Source organism: Lytechinus variegatus, chromosome 17 (assembly GCF_018143015.1).
Source record: "Lytechinus variegatus isolate NC3 chromosome 17, Lvar_3.0, whole genome shotgun sequence".
Classification (NCBI taxonomy): domain Eukaryota; kingdom Metazoa; phylum Echinodermata; class Echinoidea; order Temnopleuroida; family Toxopneustidae; genus Lytechinus; species Lytechinus variegatus.
Window position 1 is genome coordinate 6,361,353 of NC_054756.1, and position 21,049 is coordinate 6,382,401.

At 35.9% G+C, this 21,049-nt stretch overlaps 1 protein-coding gene across 1 annotated transcript; it reads left to right on the forward strand.

Moving 5' to 3' along the window:
* The first annotated feature begins 8,001 nt into the window (after positions 1-8,001).
* LOC121431194 (alpha-1,3-mannosyl-glycoprotein 4-beta-N-acetylglucosaminyltransferase C-like) lies at positions 8,002-18,912 on the forward strand. The gene is made up of 3 exons (XM_041628703.1): positions 8,002-8,016; positions 13,278-13,383; positions 16,066-18,912. The coding sequence occupies exons 1-3, from the start codon at positions 8,002-8,004 to the stop codon at positions 17,220-17,222; spliced, it is 1,278 nt and encodes a 425-aa protein (XP_041484637.1). The 3' UTR covers positions 17,223-18,912.
* Positions 18,913-21,049: the final 2,137 nt, after the last annotated feature.

The window sequence follows — 21,049 nt, forward strand, 5'->3', positions numbered from 1 at the left end:
ATTGAATAATGGTTTTATAATGATGTGTTCATGAATAAATGTAATATCACCTTAAAAAATAATCAATGCGAGCGGGAAACTCGAGCGATTTCTATTTCAACCATTTGATGCTTTCAATTTCGTTTAATCATCAGAATAGGCCCTGCTAGAATTATGTGAGCGGGAGCCAGGCGCGGATCCAGGATTTCTTAGGGGGCCCTAATTTCAAGTCAAGTAATAATCGTGCCGAAATATTGACTCCCATTGCCGAATGGGTAATGTCTAGTTCAGTTACTTCTCACAGAAACCTCTCTTGCATTGTAGGCATTCTTCGTTCTTGTGGGTACTCCCATTTTTTTTCTTCTTTTTGCTTCAGGGGTTGAAAAATCTTTTTTTTTTTTTTTTGCAGGATTTTCTGCATTTATTGAAATAATATACATAACAAATTAACAATGCTTGAAACATAATCATAATATAGCATAAAGTACATAACCAAGTGACAATCTTATATGTAGTGACTGAAGACATGAATACATTAAAAAAATATATATATATAATGAGTAAAATGCAGAGGCAAACTATATAAGCAAATACATGCTTGAAGCATAGCAGCCAAAAAAGGGAAGGGCTACATGGAAACCTAAGAAATTAATTGTGTCTGTAAAAAAAATTAATGTCACGAATCATCAAACCAAGGGAAAAAAGTAGAAATTGAAAAATGAAGTGTGTGCTAGTGTGTGCTAGTGGGTGCAAGTGCAGTTGGGAGATTTATGAATATCTGGATAAAAGGTATTTTTTTAATGAAGCTTTAAAAGAAAAGACAGATGCAGTGAGTTTGATATGATTGGGTATGTTGTTCCATATATCTGGGCCGTGGTGTCTAATTGTTTTCTGTGCTAAAATTATTTTCGGGTTTGTCAAATGAAAGTCTGATGAGTGACGTGTAGGATATGAATGAATGTCCCTATTGTAAGTAAAAATGTTTTGAAAGGATGTAGGTATAGCATTGATTGAGAATTTGTACATAAAAATGGCAGATTGTAAAGTATGGATATCGTTTATTTTCAACGTTTTGAGTTTCCGAAAAATGGGATCAGAGTGAGCTAAATATTGCGAGTGGGAGCAAATACGGAGTGCCTTTTTTTGAAGGCGCAGAATTGAATCTATTTTTGTTTTATTGCTGTTACCCCACAATATATTGCAATATGAAATGTGTGATAAAATAAAAGAATTGTACAACATAAATAGTGATCTTTGGGAAAGACAATATTTGAGTTTATATAATATACCAATACCTCTGGCAACTAGTGTGCTAACATTATGAATGTGGCTGTTCCAAGTTAAATTAGAATCGATTATTACCCCTAAAAATTTTGTCTCTTGTTTTTCAACGAGACTTATGTTATTAATTTTAATGGAACCACGAAATGTATGTTTAGAATTAAGGTGTTTAAAGTATATGAAATTTGTTTTGTTAATATTCAAGGAGAGTTTATTCGACTTAAACCACATAGACAATTCACCTAATTCGTGATTAAATATTGTTTCAAGCATGTCTAAGTTTTTGTGAGAATAAAATACATTAGTGTCATCAGCAAAGAGAACATAGGTAAGTACAGGTGATGCATTAATTATATCATTCATATAAATTAGAAATAATAGTGGGCCTAGGATGGAGCCCTGTGGTATCCCACACTTAACGGTACAAACTTGGGATGATTTATAATGAAAATTAACATACTGACGTCTGTTGGATAAATAATCAGTAAACCATGATAAAACAATACCTCTTATTCCGTAAGTCTTTAATTTATACAAAAGAATATGGTGATCCATAGTGTCAAATGCCTTTGATAGATCCATAAAGACCCCAACGGTGTGTTCATTTTTAGAAAGTGAATCTATTATTTTGTCATGTAGTTGTAAGATTGCATAGTCGGTTGAATGATTTTTCCTAAAGCCATATTGATTTGAGATTAACAATTTATTTGTGTCCAGAAAAGAGTATAATCGTGTATAAACAATATTTTCAAGTATTTTGGATATGCTGGGTAATAATGAAATGGGACGGTAGTTAGAGATTTGGCAAGGGTCTTCTTTTTTGTAAATAGGAATTATTTTTGCAATTTTTAGTTGATCCGGGAAAATTCCATTTGAGAGAGATAAATTGAATATATAAGAAAGGGGAGAAGCTAAAAATGAATTATTTCTTTAAGTAAACATACACTGATACCGTCATGGCCACTGGATTTGGTAGATTTAAAAGACCGAACAATTTCTATGATTTCATGAGTATTGGTAGGGTTAAAAAATAAAGAATGTTCGGCATGATTACTTAAATATGTCGAAAAGTCATTGGCATTAGATGCAATTTTAGATGCAAGGTTAGGACCAACATTGGTAAAAAAAGAATTAAATGCATTAGCAATTTCGGAAGGGTCTTGCGTTTTATGCCCGTTTAAAAGGAAATCAACATTGTTAAAATCACGCGTATTTTTATTTAACATTTCATTTACTGTACGCCACAATGTTTTGTTATTATCCTTATTGTTTTCAATTTTATTAGAAAAGTACGATCTTCGAGCCAAGCGGATTATTGAGGTTAATTTATTACGGTATTTCTTGTATTTGTTTTGATGTTCTTGAGTTGGTGATTTAAGCGATATCTTATATAATCGATTACGGGTGAATATTGATTGAATTATACCTTGGGTGATCCATGGTTGTTTATTCTTATTTTTATGGGGTTTGATTCTTGTCAGTGGTACATTTTTGTCATAATAGTAAAGAAGTTTATTTAAAAATATGTCATATGATTTATTGATATTGTCTTCTCTATAAACATCTGCCCAACCCTCTGCACTCAAATCAGTTTTGAGAGATTGTATGTTACGTTTAGTTTCTTTTCGTCGAGTAATTTTTTCGTTATTTTGTTGTTTTGGTAAGTGTTTGTCATCTTGACATATCGTGAATATGGGTAAATGATCTGAAATGTCATAGTAAATTATACCGTTGTTGTCTTTATCATTCAAAGTATCTACATTGGAAAAAATATTATCTAGTATTGTATGTGTTGTGCTAGTTATCTGCGTTGGTTTATTAATGAGTGATTTAAAAGAAAATGAGGAAAATAAATCAATAAACTGTTGACCAAGTGGAGTGTAAGGCTTTGAAATGTCTATATTGAAATCACCCATGAAATAAACGTCCTTGTTTTCGCGTGATATCTTTTCGAGGCATGTTTCCAGTCTGTCCAAAAATGTGTTAGTGATGTTATTTGGTGGTCTATAGATAATACCAGCTATTTTATTTTATCTTACGGGGATGACGCTCCTGTATCGCCGCGTATGAAAACTGGTTGTGCAATAACTAAACTGTATATTCTGCATGAAAGAAAATTAATATTTTATTTTGGGTAAAATATTCTTGAAAAGATATAAATTTACATGCTTTTTATTATATAGTTGAGGTAGACTCAGTAGTCAGCACTCAGCATTTACTAATTGGGAGTGCACTGCCTACTTAGATCTGTAAGTGTTTGGATATATTATATAATCTTTTGTCATTCGCTCGAAATCCATTCAAAACAGTGAGTTGTAATGTCAATCCTAATCAACAAACATTGGCTCTTCGGCTCTTGCAACAATCATATAAAGTATCAAAAGGTTATGTATCTTATAATCTTGCTCAAATTTTATATACTCCAAATAGATTTTCAAAAGAAACAGAATGCGTGTAAACGGTGTATATAAAAAGAATATAAGATACTAAAGATAAATATACTGTAAAAATATACTTTATTGTCAGTGTCTTTATAAATATGAAAACAATGCTCTTAAGTTCGCATCATTTTGGACGATAAGTTCTTATCTCTCTCTTTCATACAATACTAGTGAAAAATGAATTCCAAGGTCCCATGTATCTTGTATACGTCAACTTTTTCAAGATGTAACAATGTAAATTATGATAACAATGCAGTTTAGGCCTGAGTAAATCCACGTAATAGTTTCAGTGGAATTCGTTTAAAAGAAATAAAACGTGATTTCCCACTGTAGGTTGGAAACGAAAAGGTGTCGTATCAACTGTATATAGCTGTCTTTTACGCATTACTACATGAAACCAAAATATAGGAACGGTATAAACCATAGAGTTATTTCAGTTATTTGAGTATTTGACGATTCGTCAAAAAATAAAAAACGCATCCGAAACTTTCACCATTATATTGAAAGTTTCATTTATTCTTTTACATATTGCACACTAAGAAATAAAGGTTCAAAATTGAACCCCGAAAGGTTCATGCAAAATCAGCACTGGGTTCAAAAATTGAACCCCTGATTTGGGGTTCAAAAATTGAACCTTGCGGTTGGGGTTCAGTTCGAACATCATTTTGGCATCCCTTCAAACTCAATTTGCCTTCCCTAGTTCGAATATCATTTCGCCCCCCTAGCTCGAGTATCAATTTTGCGCCCCCCTAGTTTGAACATCAATTCGGCGCCCCCTAGTTTGGGTATCAATTTGGCGCCCCCTACCTCGAACATCGATTCGGCCCCCCTCCCTAGTTCGAGTATCAATTTGGCGCCCCCACTTCGAACATCATTTCGGCGCCCTACTAGTTCGAATATCAGTTCGGCGCCCCTACATGTAGGTCGATCATCAAATTGCCTCCCCCCCCGTTCGAACATCAATTCGGCCCCCAGTTCGAACATCATTTTGGCATTCCTTCGAACTCAATGTGCCTTCCCTAGTTCGAATATCATTTCGCCCCCCTAGCTCGAGTATCAATTTTGCGCCCCCCTAGTTTGAACATCAATTCGGCGCCCCCTAGTTTGAGTATCAATTTGGCGCCCCCTACCTCGAACATCGATTCGGCCCCCCTCCCTAGTTCGAGTATCAATTTGGCGCCCCCACTTCGAACATCATTTCGGCGCCCTCCTAGTTCGAATATCAATTCGGCGCCCCTACATGTAGGTCCAACATCAATTTGGCGCCCCTAGTTGAATATCAATTTGGCGCCCCTACATGTAGGTCGATCATCAATTCGCCCCCCCCCACCGTTCGAACATAAATTCGCCCCCCAGTTCGAACATCATTTTGACATCCTTCGAACTCAATTTGCCTTCCCTGGTTCGAATATCATCCCCCCCCCTAGCTCGAGTATCAATTTTGCGCCCCCCTTGTTCGAATATCAATTCGGCGCCCCTACATGTAGGTCCAACATCAATTTGGCGCCCCTAGTTCGAATATCAATTCGGTGCCCTACATGTAGGTCGATCATCAGTTCGCCCCCCCCCCCCCGTTCTAACTTCAATTCGGCCCCAGTTCGAACATAATTTTGGCATCCCTTCGAACATCATTTCGGCGCCCTCCTAGTTCGAATATCGATTCGGCGCCCCTACATGTAGGTCCAACATCAATTTGGCGCCCCTACGTCGAACATCAATTCGCCCCCCCCCCCGTTCAAACATCAATTCTGCCCCCAGTTCGAACAGCATTTTGACATTCCTTTCGAACAGCATTTCAGCGCCCTTTTGGTTCGAACATCATTTTCTTTCCTCCTCTTCCTCTTTTTTTCTTCTCGTTCTTCCCCTCTTCCTCTCCACCTTTCTTCTCTTCTTCCCCCTTTCTCCCTTTCTTTTTTCTTCTCTTCTTTCTTCGCTCTTTCTCTTTCTCCTTTTTTTTCTCATTTCCCCTCTTCCTCTCTCTTTCACCCTCTTCCTGTTTCTTTCTCCCCTCCCTTTTCTTCTCTTCCTTCCCCCTCTTCCTCTTTTTTCTCTTTCTTTCCCCTCTTCTTTTCCCTTTTTTCTTCTTTTCTTTCCCCTCTTCTTTTCTTTCCCTCTCTTTTTTTCTTTCCTCCCTCTTCCTCTCCCTCCTTTTCTTTCCCCTCTCCCTCTTTCCCCCTCTTCCCCTCCCTTTTCTTGTCTTCCTTTCCCCTTTTCTTCTCTTCCTTTCCCTTTTCTTCCCCTTCTCTCTCTTTTTTCCTCTTCTTTCTTCCCTCTTCCTCTCTTTCCCTTTTTTCTCCTTTTCCTCTCTCTTCCCCCCTCTTCCTCTTTTTCTTCTCCTCCCCTCCCTTTTTCTTCTCTTCCTTCCCCCTCTTCCTCTTTCTTCTTTTTTTCCCCTCTTCTCTTTTTTTTCTTTTTTCGTTCCCTTCTTCTTTTCTTTCCCTCTCTTTTTTCTTCTCTTCTTTCCTCCTCCCTCCCCCTTTCTTTTCTTCTCTTCCTCCTTTTCTTTCCTCTTTTTCCTCTCTCTCTTTTTCCTTCTCTTTCTTCCCCCTCTTCCCTTTTTTTCTTTTCTTTTCCCCTTTTCCTCTCTTTTTCTTTCCTTCTTCCTTTCTTCTTTTTCTTCTTTTCTTTCCCCTCTTCCCCTCTTCTTCTCTTTCTTTCCCTCTCTCTCTCTTTTTTTTTGCCGAAGGGGGGGGGGGCCAAGGCCCCCTCGGCCCCCCCTATGGATCCGCGCCTGAAACCGTCTATATCATTTTGGATACAATGGTAAAGAAGGTTCAGTATCTTCTTTTATGCAAATAATCTGAACCAGACGGTTCCCCTCGATCGACCCCAAATTGGTTTACCAGTCAAGATTATTATTGTTTTTCATAATCAGTTACATATTCAGTGCCAAATCTGGGAACGCATGCTTATTGTCATTCAAATATTTAAAAAGAATAGTACAGACGACATTACAAATAAGGACATAATATTCAACCACAATCATTCGTGACAATTTCAAGGTCTACGCTTTTCCCCGCTATGTTCTTTTCCCACCCCTAACCCTCTCTGTCTCTCCACCTCTCTTATGTCTACTCTTCCTCCTTTTTGTAACGGTAAACCTGGCAAAACTTTAGACATAAAAAAAAACAGCTAGACAAAAAGTAATGTTATAAAATTATGAATGAGAATAGTGGAGTTTCATTTTGCTCCTGAAGAATTGAATGAAAAAATATTTGTCGTTTGATTTCTTTTTAAAAATCCTTCACGGTACACCTCCAACGAATTCATAAATAGCATTGTTAGGCCGATAAAGACATAATGATATGATGAAATGCCTAACCGTGACATGCACTTCTAACGTCTAATTTAATCTATGTACATGCGGGGGCTTTTTGACAATTCATTGCATCCGGGTTTGAGGCTGGTCATATTTTACCTAGAGCTGTCATTTTTACCTCTCCAATTATGACCTCTGCCATTTTACCTCTGCCATTATTACCTCTGCCATTTTTACCTCTGCCATTTTTACCTCTGCCATTATTACCTCTGCCAATTTTATCTCTGCCATTTTTACCTCTGCCATTATTACCTCTGCCATTTTTACCTCTGCCATTATTACCTCTGCCACTTTTATCTCTGCCATTTTTATCTCTGCCATTTTTACCTCTGCCATTATTACCTCTGCCATTTTTACACCGAGTCGGTCAGATGGTGATGTATGAGTAAATATCGTCTGAGAACATGATTTATAACAAAATATATCATATCTTATGTAATTTAGGTGATAAATACTGTATTTCAACATTCAAAATGGCGACCAGTGGCATAAAGAGTATTATGTGCAAGGGCAATGGCCGGGGGAAAAAGTGACAAGAGTGAGCACTAAAATGCATGTAATAAGATAAACTAGTGGAACACTGACTAAACACATCATTGTTAATATGCCATTTATGTGATAAATGCTGTATTTTGACATTCAAAATGGCCGCCATAATCCCTATATTTATTATGTACAATGCGAATGGAGAAACTAATTTTCACAAGAGTAAGAATCATAAAATGCATATGACTGTGATATACGAGTAGAAATATTGTCTTAAACATGATTTCTAACTAAATACATCACATATTGGTCATGTTGGTTGTGGAGGTAATAAATGCTGTACTTTGAAATCCAAAATGGCTGCCATAGGTCCTAAAAGTATTATGCATATTGTAACATTGGACATATAATTTTGACATAAATTGGCTTTGTTTGACTCTAAATATTGCCTATAATTGTGAATTCTGATGCAAGGGTGAAATGTTGTCTAAAACCATGGTTTCTAGCAAGGTATATCATAATGTCGTGTATTTAAGGTAATAAACACTGCATTTTTAAATTGAAAATGGCCACCATAGGCCCTTATCGTATAATATACAATTTGAGTGTAGACAAATAATGTTCACAAAAAGGGCATATGACAGCCATTTTGAATGTTGAAATACAGTATCACCTAAATTACATAAGAGATGATATATTTTGTTATAAATCGTGTTTTCAGACGATATTTCACTCATACATCACCATTTGGCCAAGCAAAGCCAAATTCTGTTGAAATAATTTGTTCCCATTCACATTGTGCATATCATAAGGGCCTGTATCGGCCATTTTGACTTTCCAATAACAGTATTCATCACCTAACTGGCAGAATAAATGATATCTCTTAATATAAATTATGCTTTCGGACAATTTTCTACTCATAGATCACTAATACTTGCATTTATGGTGCTCATATTGGTTTCCCACTTTGCATTGTGCATAATACTGTTAATGTCTATGGCGGCCATTCTGAAAGTAAAACTACAGTATTTAACACAAACTTTAAACCTGAATGATATATATTTCGTCAGAAAATATGTTTTTTAACAGTATCTCATTAATTTATCACATATATATGCATTTTATTGATCACTCTTGTGATTTCTTTCATTTGCCATTCTTTCTCATTGTTTGCATAATACTTTTAGGGCCTTTGGCATCCATTTTGAAAATCAAAATACAACATTCATCACAATACACGGCATATTAATGATATATTTCGTTAACAGTTATGTTTTAGTCAGTATTCCACTCGTGTAATCTTAATAATATGCATTTTAGTGATCACTCTTGTGAATTTTTTGGCCCCCATTGCCATTGTACGCAATACTGTTTGGACCAGTGGCGGCCATTTTAGATATCAAATTACAGAAATCTTCCCATTTATGATATAATAAATGATATATCTCGTTAGTAATAATGATTTGCATTTATCACTTCGTTCATAAATCGCGATTTTTTGCAGTTCAGTGCTCACTTTTGCGAAAGCTAGTTTTCCCTCTTTATATTGTACATAATACAGTATACAATGGACCTTGGCGGCCACTTTGAATATGAGGAAAAATAAATATTTTGTCAAAAATTAATTTTTCAAAGAGTATCTCACTCCTGCCACACAATTTCATGCATTTCGTAGCAAATGTGCGGACAATTTTATGATTTTTATGGGTAATTTGCATATTTTGGCGGCCATATTGGATTTTGCCAATTTGCGGAAAATGCTCAAGGTTACACGAGTGGCATCATCAGATTCGTAATCAGCACCCTCGAATTGACAAGAAACCTTTAAAAAATATTGTATATATATAAAAAAAAACAAGGTTACGCCTCTTCTATCCTGGACTAATATATAATGTTTATGTCAAACATCTTTGCAGATCAATATCATTTAAGTTACATGCTTTAAGACATTTAAGTTCAACTCTTAAACCATATTTACTTAATACTTTATATAAAACAACTATTCAGCCATGTATAGATTATGCTTGTTCCGTTTGGGGTAATTGTTCATTGAAAAATAGTGAATTTATTATAAGACTGCAAAGGCGAGCGGCACGTATTGTAATGAAAGAATATGATTTTTCTATTAGTTGTACAGATCTAATGAAGAAACTAAAATGGCAATCTTTTGATACAAGGAGGGATTATTTTTTATGTATTTTAGCTTACCAATGTATATATGGACTTGCCCCTATTAGACTCTGTAATGATATTGAACTATTTATTGATAGACATGGAATGTATACACGTAACGCTGATTTACTGAATGTTGTATTACCTAAGCCAAATATTGAATGTTTCAAGCAATCCTTTAAATTTAGTGCAATAAAGACATGGAACTCCTTGCCAAATTAACTCCAGAATATTTCTAACCTCCTACATTTCAAGAGGTCGTACACAAACAGGTATTTTTAAACTGACAGTAGACTGATTTTTATCCATATTTGATTGTATAGTTGATTGTATAGTTAATTCTGTATTATGTTGTTGCACTCCTTTCTTTCCCCTCACCCTCTCTCTCGCTCTCTCTCTCTACTTCTGCCATATACTTAACCACACTATCTCTGTCTTACCTCTCTCTATTTTCCTGCTCTATTTTTGTGCAACTTTTAATCTAAATTAAGCATACCCAGTATTTTAATTTAATTAAGTTTGTATGCATTTTTATTTTTGTTTGATATTTTTATGTAACAGGACCGTGTTGAAAAACTGTATTTTATCTGAACATGTTATCCTGTATAAAGATGTTTTGATACATAAATAAATACTAATAGTTATCAAGGATTCGGTATCTTCAAATGTTTTTGGTAGAACGGGCGTCAATACTGAATGCTCAAGTAGGCCTAAAAAGTTTATTCTTTAGTTCTTTCGATAACAAAAGAAGGACGGTGGAATGCTCAATAGACCTTAATCTAAATTCATCCATCTGTTGTTACTTTTCTTCGGGAATAGAATGAGAATCACTGGTCTGGAAAATCTGGAAGACTGGAAAGTAATCTGATACGAGCGAGTATAGCCCTATAATCGTAGACCTACTTCTTGATGAATAATAATTTTGCGATATCTTTATTCGTATCAACCAGTAAAGACATGTTAAATACTATCTCACCTTTAATTGACATTTGCATATTCATCCTGTCCAGTAGCGTACCTGGGGTTTTCCAGGGGGGGGGGGCAAAACCGTCCGCCGAAAAGTTGACAAGCCAAAAAAAAGTCTTCAATCATAAATAAAGGATTTCTTATCAGGAAAAACTTGACAAGCAAAAAAAAAGTCTTCAAGTTCGTCAGGGGGGGGGGGGCAAAAAAGGTTTTCAAGCTCGTTAGGGGGGTAGGGATACGTCCTTTGCATGGGTTGACACTTGTCAGGGGGCAGACTGTCCCCCTGCCCCCCCCCCCGTATAGGTACGTTAGTGATCATGTCTCATCTAGGGCCTGTTTTTAAGGACTTGCCCGTAATTTTGCCACAATGGCAACTACCATGGTATCAGGACCAAGCAGCCAATCATAATAAAGATTTCCATGGTAGTTGCCATAATCATGATAATGGCAAAGTTACAATAGTTGCAAGTTATTTATTTTTTTTCTTTTTCTCCTCTTAAAAAATCTTCTCAGTTTTGTCTCTCTGTGTTATTATCTTTAGGCTTATGTTTAATGGTTTAATGTTTTGGTCTTTTTCGGGGGGGGGGGGTGAGGGGGTGTCAAATTTATGATCTTGCATATCACCTAAATGCAATCTAAATGTAATTTGTGAATAAAGGTAGATAGGCCCTTGGCCTTTGTTATCCCTCAACTTCTAAATATTGGTTTATGTTACATCTCTTGAGATTGCATTGTACAACGCCTCCTGGAGTTAAAGTATTATAGGGCAAGTTCACCCTGACAAAAAGTTCATTTTAAAAATAGCAGAAAAAATAATAATAAAAATATTGCCGAAGGTTTGAGAAAAATTCATCAAATAATTAAAAAGTTATTAGAATTTCAATTATTTGATTTGTGACGTCATATGCGAGCAGCATTCCGAAAGCGAATGGTAAACAAACAATGAAATGTCATTTTCGCAGAAAATTGAAAATGGTTTTCACTGTAACTTTTGTATATCAATAGACAAATCATTTCACACCCGATCATGAAAATAAAACAAAATTAAGTCATCAGGAACCATACAAAATTTGAAAATCATACATTTTATATTACATAACACATGGGGCAGCTGCTCGTTTATGACGTCACAAATCACAAATTTTGAACTTTCTTACACTTTAACAGATTTTCCTCAAACCTTCACCAATATTTTTTACTATTTTTTTCTACTATTTTTACAACAAAGTTTTCTTCAGGGTGAACTCCCCCTTTAAAATGAATATATACGCGCTTAACGGCGCTTTACTCCAGAAGAAGCTATATGCACTCTCAAAAGTACAATCCCCCTCCAAAACGACTGGTCCCTCGTCTCACTCGAGAGGGGGGGGGGGATGTAAATTGGGACCATATCGTCTATTTTGCATTTAGAGTGTGTGTAAATGAAATTGAATCTGATTGACTCGACCTACACCATTAAGCGGTTTTCACGTCATTTCGTTTGTGATGTTCCGGGCTCTAATAAAGACCCATGATAATTGATTGATTGCATTTATTCTTTTTCATTCCAAATTTAACAAAAGTTACAATGTAAAGCATAACACAAAAATATCATATACAGAAATGAAAAAAGGGAACCCACTGGAAAGCAAAGCTTGTTAGTATGGGTTCCCTCCAATAAATAGTTAAAAGTATATCTTTGATCAATGAAATTCAATTCGTAAATTAAAAAGGTTTGTACAATGAAAAAGAATACCAATGGGGTCAAGCTTTTTATGTTTACTAAATAAGTTACAATATACAGAAAAAATGTTATATCGTGCCTCTGCTGTATAAATAAAAAAAAACCCTAAGTTCAGGAGTGTTTGAACAGACAATCACTTGGACAAGAGAGGACGAATACTAAAAACAAAGACAAAAACAAAATTGGCACACACACAAACATAAAACAAAACAGAACAGGACAAGACAGCACAAAAAAGGAAAAAAAAACAAAATGGCACACACACACAAACAAAAACGAAACAGACAGGACAAGACAGCAGAAAAAAAGGAAAAGAAACATGACAAAACACACTACAAAACATAGACGGACAGAAAGATTATAAAAGCAATAGAACTAGACACAAAGATGACAGGAAGAGAGAGAGAAAAAAGAAATGTGAGAGGAGAGGGAGAAAGAGAAGAAGGAAGAAAATAAGAAGGGAAGAAGAACAAAAGAGGTGGTAGCTGCTTACACAGAAATGTTTGAGTTCTGGGGTTTATACTGAAGGATAAAAATTTTCTTCAACCCTCGACTGAAACTTAAATGTGTTGGTTTGTTACGTAATGATTCTATAAGGGAGTTCCATAGTTTGATACCTGTAAAAATAAATGTTTTATTCAAGAGGATTGTTCTAGCTCTTGGTGGATGAAAGAGCCCGGCAGACCTAGTAGGATAATGATGAATATCGACATTTTTAGTAAACATGGAATAAAAAATGTTTGGAAGTTCATTTTTATCTAAACTATACATGAGTTTTCCGAGATTGTATTGATACAAGTCACCAATCTTTAAATTATTATATTTATAGAAAAGTTCGTCAGTGTGTGAACGATAATCAGCATGACAAATAATACGAATAACCTTTTTATCTTCATTCTATTTTTTTTAGATCCAGATCTTGTCACATAAAGTTAGAACAGCACAATCCTGGGCCAAACCTAGTGAGAAAGTATTGGAACAGGCTCTTGTCTTGGGCTCCAGGCGAAAGTCATCTGGTAAATATAAACTATTTTACAATGTAGATTCAAGTAGAGTTGAATAATTGGAATTTAATTGGAAGTTATACCTCGGTCACATTTGCTCTACGGCGGCCGTACGGCGAGTCGAAAACAGCCGTTTTAATTTTTTTTAATAGCTATATACATATATAGGCATACGAGGTTTGAATAAAAAGAATAAAACTGCTGTTTTCGACTCGCTTTACGGCCGCCGAAGAGCAAATGTGACCGAGGTATGAATACACGCTACTGGAAATTCGAAAAATTCGAAAATCAGATTGACTCAGAGCCAATAAGTCAGTGAGAACTATTTCATGTCCTTTCGGATGGCAATAAATTTTTCATCGTGAAATACCCCCCCAAAAAAAAAAAAAAAATCTTTCGTCCTGACTCGCTACGCTTGCTCAGATCAATATTGAGAGTATTTTAGAACGGAAAGTAATCTAATAAACAATAGATGAAAATAGTACAAGCCGATCATGGTTTCACACTGGTTGATTAGACACCACTAGATATGTATAACAGTCTGTTCATGTCCACTGGGGTATTAGAAAAGGGCTCAATACTTTGTGGTAGATCGTGTGGAACATTAATAAATGTACCTTGCAAACTTCGCTACGCTCTGGTTTTACGCGTGGATACGATCGCATCTATAGACGCTTGAAACTCAGTGTAGCGAAGCAAGCGACGTTTGATTATGCAGTGACCTAGCTGCCATCCACAAAAAGTAAAGATTGCCCGGTCGGATTGGTTCTCTGAAAATATTCTGTATACTATCAAAATTTAAAAACAAAATTGAAAACAATCTTAATATTTAAAAGAATATTTACCTTTCTTTTGGGGTATTATAGGATCGTTTTTTGACAGGATGGTGCTGGTTGAAAAGTAAAAAAGAAGTTTTTACATCAAAATGTAGGTCAATTTTTGGCTAAGAGTAATTTGACAAGCAGTCAAAAGATTGAAGTTGCAAAGTTAAATAATGTATAAGAGTTTCTTTCACATCACTTTCTGGGACAAATTGGAAGTTTTTTCTAAGACTGCTCTCTAGTTAAAGGGATGGTCCGGGCTGAAGGTATTTATAACTTAATAAATAGAGTAGAATTCAATGAGCAAAATGCTGAAAATTTCATCAAAATCGGATAACAAATAACAAAGCTATTGAATTTTAAAATTTAGCAATATTATGTGAAAACAGTCGTCATGAATATTCATTAGGTGGGCTGACGATGTCACATCTCCATTTGTTCTTTTGTATGTTTTTTTTATATGAAAATAGGTTTATTCAAATTTTCTCCTCTAAGAACTGGAAAAATTGGATTGACATCTGAGTTAGTGCATTATATATTTATTGCTGCAACTTATTTCTTTATAAGGAGACATATTATTCACACAAGTATGAAATAATGAAAAAAAAATATATGATTTTATGTAATACCAACCATAAAAAAACGGAAAACGGAGATGCGACATCATCAGCCCACCTATGAATATTCATGACGACTGTTTTCACAAAATATTGCTAAGCTTTAAACTTCAATAACTTTATTATTTGTTATCCGATTTTGATAAAATTTTCGGCATTTTGCTCAGTGAATCTACTCTATGTATTTTCAGCCTGGATCATCCGTTTAATCCAACTCCAAACCCTGTTTTCTCTTTATTCTGAGAAGCTTTAACTGAATTTCTTCTGCATAAAATTAAATACTTTAGGTGGGCCTATTGGGTTATTATTTTTTGATCACTCTCTCACCTGCATGGCTAGGTGAGACTATATGTGCGCCGCTTTTCCGATGGTGACGGCGACGTCGTCAGCATTAACCAAGGTTAATTTTTTGAAACGTCATCATAAATTAGAAGTATATGATTTCTATTTCATGACACTAAGACATACGGGTAACCAAGAATCACTGATAATTCTGCATGATATTCAGGTCATATGGGCGAGGTCAAAGGTCATTTAGGGTAAATAAACTTTGACCATGTTAGGGGGTATCCACATTAAAATAACAAGGTTAAATATTTTGATTGTCATAATCTTGCAATTTTAGGGATCCATTCCATGGAATTTTAACATGAGAGTAATCAGTTATTACTGATCGTCAGGCATGAATTTCAGGTCATGTTATTAAGGTCAAAGTTCATTATAGGTCATTTGAATTTTGACCAGGTTTGGGGTATTTAAAAAAAAATGTCTTCACATGAAACGTGGACACAAGGGTAATACAGCATAAAATGTGACCTATCGGCCCCGAATCCAACATATGTCGCCAATATCAATCTTGATATCTTTTTTCATTGAGCTTTGAAATGCATATTCTAAGTTTCAAAGTGATATACAACTTGTCATAATGGATCAATAATAACCCACGCAAGTATAGGACATACTGTACATACCTGGCTTGAAGTGCCACACTGCCATCTTGATGATGATGACGATGATGGTGAATGATGATGATGATGATCATAATGATGATCAGTAGCGGACCGTGACCCGGAGGAGACAAAGCATGGGGGGGGGGGCACTGCATTGTTTGTGAACAATGCCGTGCCCCCCCCCCAATGCTTTGTCTCCTCGGGGTCACGGTCCGCCACTGATGATGATGATGACGACGATGATGATGATTGATGATGATAATAATAAGTTTGATATTTTCGTTTTATGTTTGTTTTGTTGTATAGGTTTCCTGACCATAGGCATTCCTACCGTCCAAAGAGAAACGGAACATTACCTATCTCAAACACTTGATTCACTGATCAGCAAATCATCTCCAAAGGACCGATCTAATGTCGTCATTGTCATCCTCCTAGCCGACTTTGAGGAAGAGAAGCGATCTAACTTGAAGAAAATGATACAAGAAAAATACTCGTCATATCTAGAAAATGGATTCATGCAAGTTATCCAGGTTCCCTTGTCATTTTACCCTCCCTTGGAGAATTTAAAATCAAACTATAAAGATTCCGAGACAAGAGTTTACTGGAGATCCAAACAGTGTGTTGATTTTGCTTTCATGTTCTTTTATGGCAGTAGCCTTTCAGAATACTACCTCCAAATAGAAGACGACGTGTATACGGTCAATGGATATCTTGCAGCTATTCGTGCTTTTATCAAAGAGAAAAGCAATGTCCAATGGGCCTCTCTGGAATTCTCTACCATAGGATTTATTGGAAAGCTCTTCCACTCATACGACCTGGACAAGCTTGCAACACTTACAATGATATTCTACGAGGATCAACCTGTTGATTGGATCTTCAGATACTTCAAAGATTTAAACGCTCAACACAAGAACTACGTGAGGAATCCTTCCATATTTCAGCACAAAGGTTTTCAGTCGAGCCTAAAAGAGAAGGACTCGAAGAAGCTGGTTGATAAATCCTTTGTTGGCGATGACCAGATCGTAGGTGCGGATAATCCATCAGGAACTGTGTATAGCAACATAGAAGCATTCGAGAAGTACCTTCCGCAACTGAGCTACAAGGATACAACTGATTTCTTCTGGGCGAAGAAACCCCAAAAAGACGATGCTGTAGTTCTTGTATTTGATAAGCCAACCCAAATATCTCGCCTCGTCATAGAAACTGGATCCAGTCAGCACCCGGCTGATATACTGCAGGATGCCTCTGTTGAAGTAAGTCCAGAACTCATCCAGAGTGGCAACGCAACTGAACTTCCTAAATGCAGTACCTTTGTAGAAGTTGGTCAATTCTCCCACGGTCGTGTGGAGTTGGAGATGGAAAAAATCTTCTCACCTCGGGTGGCGTGTCTCCGAATCCATGTCAAAGATTCTCAAACACAGTGGGCAATCATTCGACAAATTGCCGTATGGGTACCTCACTAGTTCATTTTATAATAAAAAAAACTTTTGTGCAGCATGTAACAATTTTCCGTAAATACCTCGGTCACAGAAAATCAAAAGAGGGCATACAGTGACGGCGACTTCCGATGAAGCATTTGTGTGCAATACATGCATCAGAAACTGTCGATGGATGGAATTTTCGCACCGCCATGAAGAACCAATTTAAGAACACAGTAAATGTATTGAAAGTGTCTGTCAAAAGACAATGGACACCTGGGAGGTCTCTTTGTGAAATATTCGTCCAAAGTTTCGAAACTGATGAAAAATTGAAAATGAATCGTCTGTTCAGGGCTCTAAGGACGGAGCTGCTGTTTGATTCACCTATTTTCAACTAAGATTTTTTTTGGACTGTCCATTGTCATGTTGGGTATTTGACAATACATTTTCTCGTTCCTTGAATCCGACGTTCGTCATGGAGCAAAATGTCTTTACGAAGGAGTTTTCGCAACCGTTATGTAGACGCTTTCTGGAATGAAGAGGGTATGTTGTCAAAAACCCTTCACGACAAAGCAGTCTTTGTCGAAATTCCGTGAATCAAAACAGCAGAGTTGTCGGGAATTTGGACAAACGACATGCCTTTGTTTTTTCGTCAGCTCTGGATCTTAGGACGATCTGCTCTCCCGGTCCGCCAATTTTTGACAAAGACCTCTTAGTTCATTGCGATCTGAGGGCCATTTTCTACTCTGTTGTAGAATCTGTTCCCGTTGCAATTGCGAAAAGATGGGAATGTCTCTCAGTGAACCAGCAAATTAGATAATTTATAAAACCACACATTCATAGCTAAGGAAAGTAAATTGATTATAAAAGGAATACATAATAACTGTAGAGTAAACTTTGTGTAGAATGTCTGATGGGATAATTTCGTGTTATTTATTTATTTTTTTAACATGTATGCTTCTACTGGCATCAGTATGTTACTTAATGATAAGAACGGCTCCCTTTTGTTTTGTTTTTAGTTTTTATGTAAAATTAAATTGTAAATTTTGATATATGACTCATATAATAGGTGCAAGAAGATCACTGAGTGATATTAAAAGGGCTGTTTTCGACTCGCCGTAGGACAAATGTGACCAAGGTGTAAAATACCTAGACCAGACCCCAAAATGAAATTGATAAATCACATACCAATCGTAAGCTAATTAACTACTTAATTACAGAAATACAAGCTTTATGCGTTTTCACTGCTTAACAGCTTATTATTTTGCTTAAAGGGATGCTCCAGGCTAAAGATATTTATATTTCAATAAATAATGTAAAATTCACAGAGCAAAATGCTGAAAATCGGATAACTAATAATAAAGTTATTGAATTTCAAAGATTTGCATTATTTCGGAGAACAGTTTCGAAACAGTTCTAGGCATGTCTTCATGAATATTCATTAGGTGGGCTGCCGATGTTATGTCCCCACTTATTATTTTGTATTTTATAATATGAAATTAGGTTGATTAAAAAAAAAAATTTATCAAGAACTAAAACAGTTGATTTGACAACTGATAAAGTGCATTAGTTATTTATTGCTGTAACTTATTTCATCATAATAGAGACACATCATATACACATCTAAGAAAAACTAAAACGATTATGATTTAATGTAATAACGTAAGAAAAAGGAAAGTGGGGATATGACATCAGTCCACCTAATGAGTATTCATGACGACCGACGTGCAAACAACTGTTTTCCAAAAAAAATATTGCTAAACTTTAAAATTCAATAACTTCATTATTTGTTATCCAAGTTTGATGAAATTTTCAGAATTTTGCTTTGTGAATTTTACTCCATTTATTCAGATATAAACCAGTTTATTATGCCTTTCTTTGTTATCTGTTTGACCCACCTCTCACTAATTCTCTTGTTATTCATCTCTTCCTCATACCCCCCATCACTGTTTTGTTCTAGATCCTGTTTGATGTTGCCTGCCTCATATCTTAATCTCTCCCCACTTGAGGTCTTTCTTTGGCCTTACTCACACTAACTTCCCTTTGTGTCTGCCTACTCCTTTTCTTTCATCCCCTTCATTAACCTGATTGGTCATCTCTTCTCACTAATGCCCCTTTTGTCTCCTTGTTTCCAGTGTTGCTGTTGAATGTCTGTGGTCTATATTATGGTTGTTCCACTTTATATGTTTGTCATTTTGCCTCCGAAGAAGATTCTGCTAGGATCGAAAGCTTAGGCCCCTTTTGACTCTCTTAGATATAAATATTCTCAGCCCGGAGCATCCTATACATAATAGTTCCAATTATCGGGCTTCGAAAAATATAATTTCTTGTAAATGCTTTCACCGGCCGCGAGAACGTGACGTCATGTTGTGTTAGAAGCGGTGTCTTTCCATAGAGTTGTACACAGAAAAAGTGGGTGATCTTTGCCCCTGTCAATTTTACGCATTTTATCTTCTTCAATTCCATCACATAGAGATTTTTTAGAAATATCTTTTTATGTGAGCTTAATTTATTGATGAAATTTTGGCTAGTTTTCATCACATTTTATTTCCTTTTTAATTGGCACAGCTTTCGAATTATATCTGCATTTAGATTATGTGCAAACAGTTTTTCTGACAAAGCAATTTAGGCCAAATAAGAGCTAAGAAAAGATATCACAAAAAATCTAGTGAAGAGTTGTAGGTTTCCATCCATTTGAGCACTGAATGATGTCATTGTCATTTTGTCTGCAAATTTAAAATATCAAATTCCGAATCTTAAAAGCAAAAAAAAAAAATACCCCCCCCCCCCATTCAGTGCACAAGCCTTTGGAATCACAACGCTTCTAACACAAGTCACGGTCTTGAGGCCGGAGAAATTAAAGGCAATTGAAAGCCGTTTGTCTTAATCCCCCGCGAAGCCCGTTTATTTGATTATTTCTTATAAAAAATACTTGAAAATCCATATTTTATTGTTCGATATAGACATGAAATGAAACACTCCGAAAATTTGCTTTGCCCAATTGATCGTGGGCTCGGCAGCCGCTGTGCAGCGCCAGATCGACGAGGCTCTATCCCTTTAATCGTTGAACGCCAAACAGGGTAGCAGCAACTCCCATCTTTTAACGTCTGTTGGTCTGATGCGGCTGCGGGGATTGAACCCCCAACCTCCCGGTTGTGAGACGGACGCTCTACCAACTGAGCCAAAACAGCGGTTGTCAAGCAGTGAATATGCATAAAATTTGCACTGCTATCCTATGTAACATTTCCCCAATTGTTTATTGCACTTTTAGCTCCGGTCCGGGTCTTTTACAAGTGATGGTACTTCAGTGTTTAATACCATAAAATGCAGACCTCAGTCAATGTCTTGCCTTCTTCTTGAGAAAGTTGTCTTGCATTAGTTTAATATGTTTCAAGGGATGGTCCGGGTCGAAGGTATGTATAGCCTAATAAATAAAGTAGAATTCACTAAGCAAAATGTCGAAAATCTCATCAAAATCGGATAACAAATAACAAAGTTATTGAATTTTAAAATTTAGCAATATTTTGAGAAAACAGTCGTCATGAATATTCATGACGTGGGCTGGTGATGTCACATCTCTACTTGTTTTTTGTATTTCTTTATATTTATGAAATTAAGTTTATTCAAATTTTCTCCTCCAAGAACTAGAAAAATTGGATTGACATCTGATTTAGTGCATTAGATATTTATTGCTGCAACTTATTTCATTATAAGAGAGATATATTACTCACACAAGTATGAAATAATGAAAAAAAATATGATTTTATGTAATACCATAAGAAAACGGAAAGTGGAGATGTGACATCATCAGCCCACCTAATGAATATTCATGACGACTGTTACACAAAATATTACTAAACTTTAAACTTCAA

Excerpts from the sequence above, each read along its gene's own strand:
- LOC121431194 (XM_041628703.1), top strand. Across the intron at positions 13,384-16,065 it reads CTCCAGGCGAAAGTCATCTG|GTTTCCTGACCATAGGCATT; the intron begins GTAAATATAAAC and ends TTTGTTGTATAG.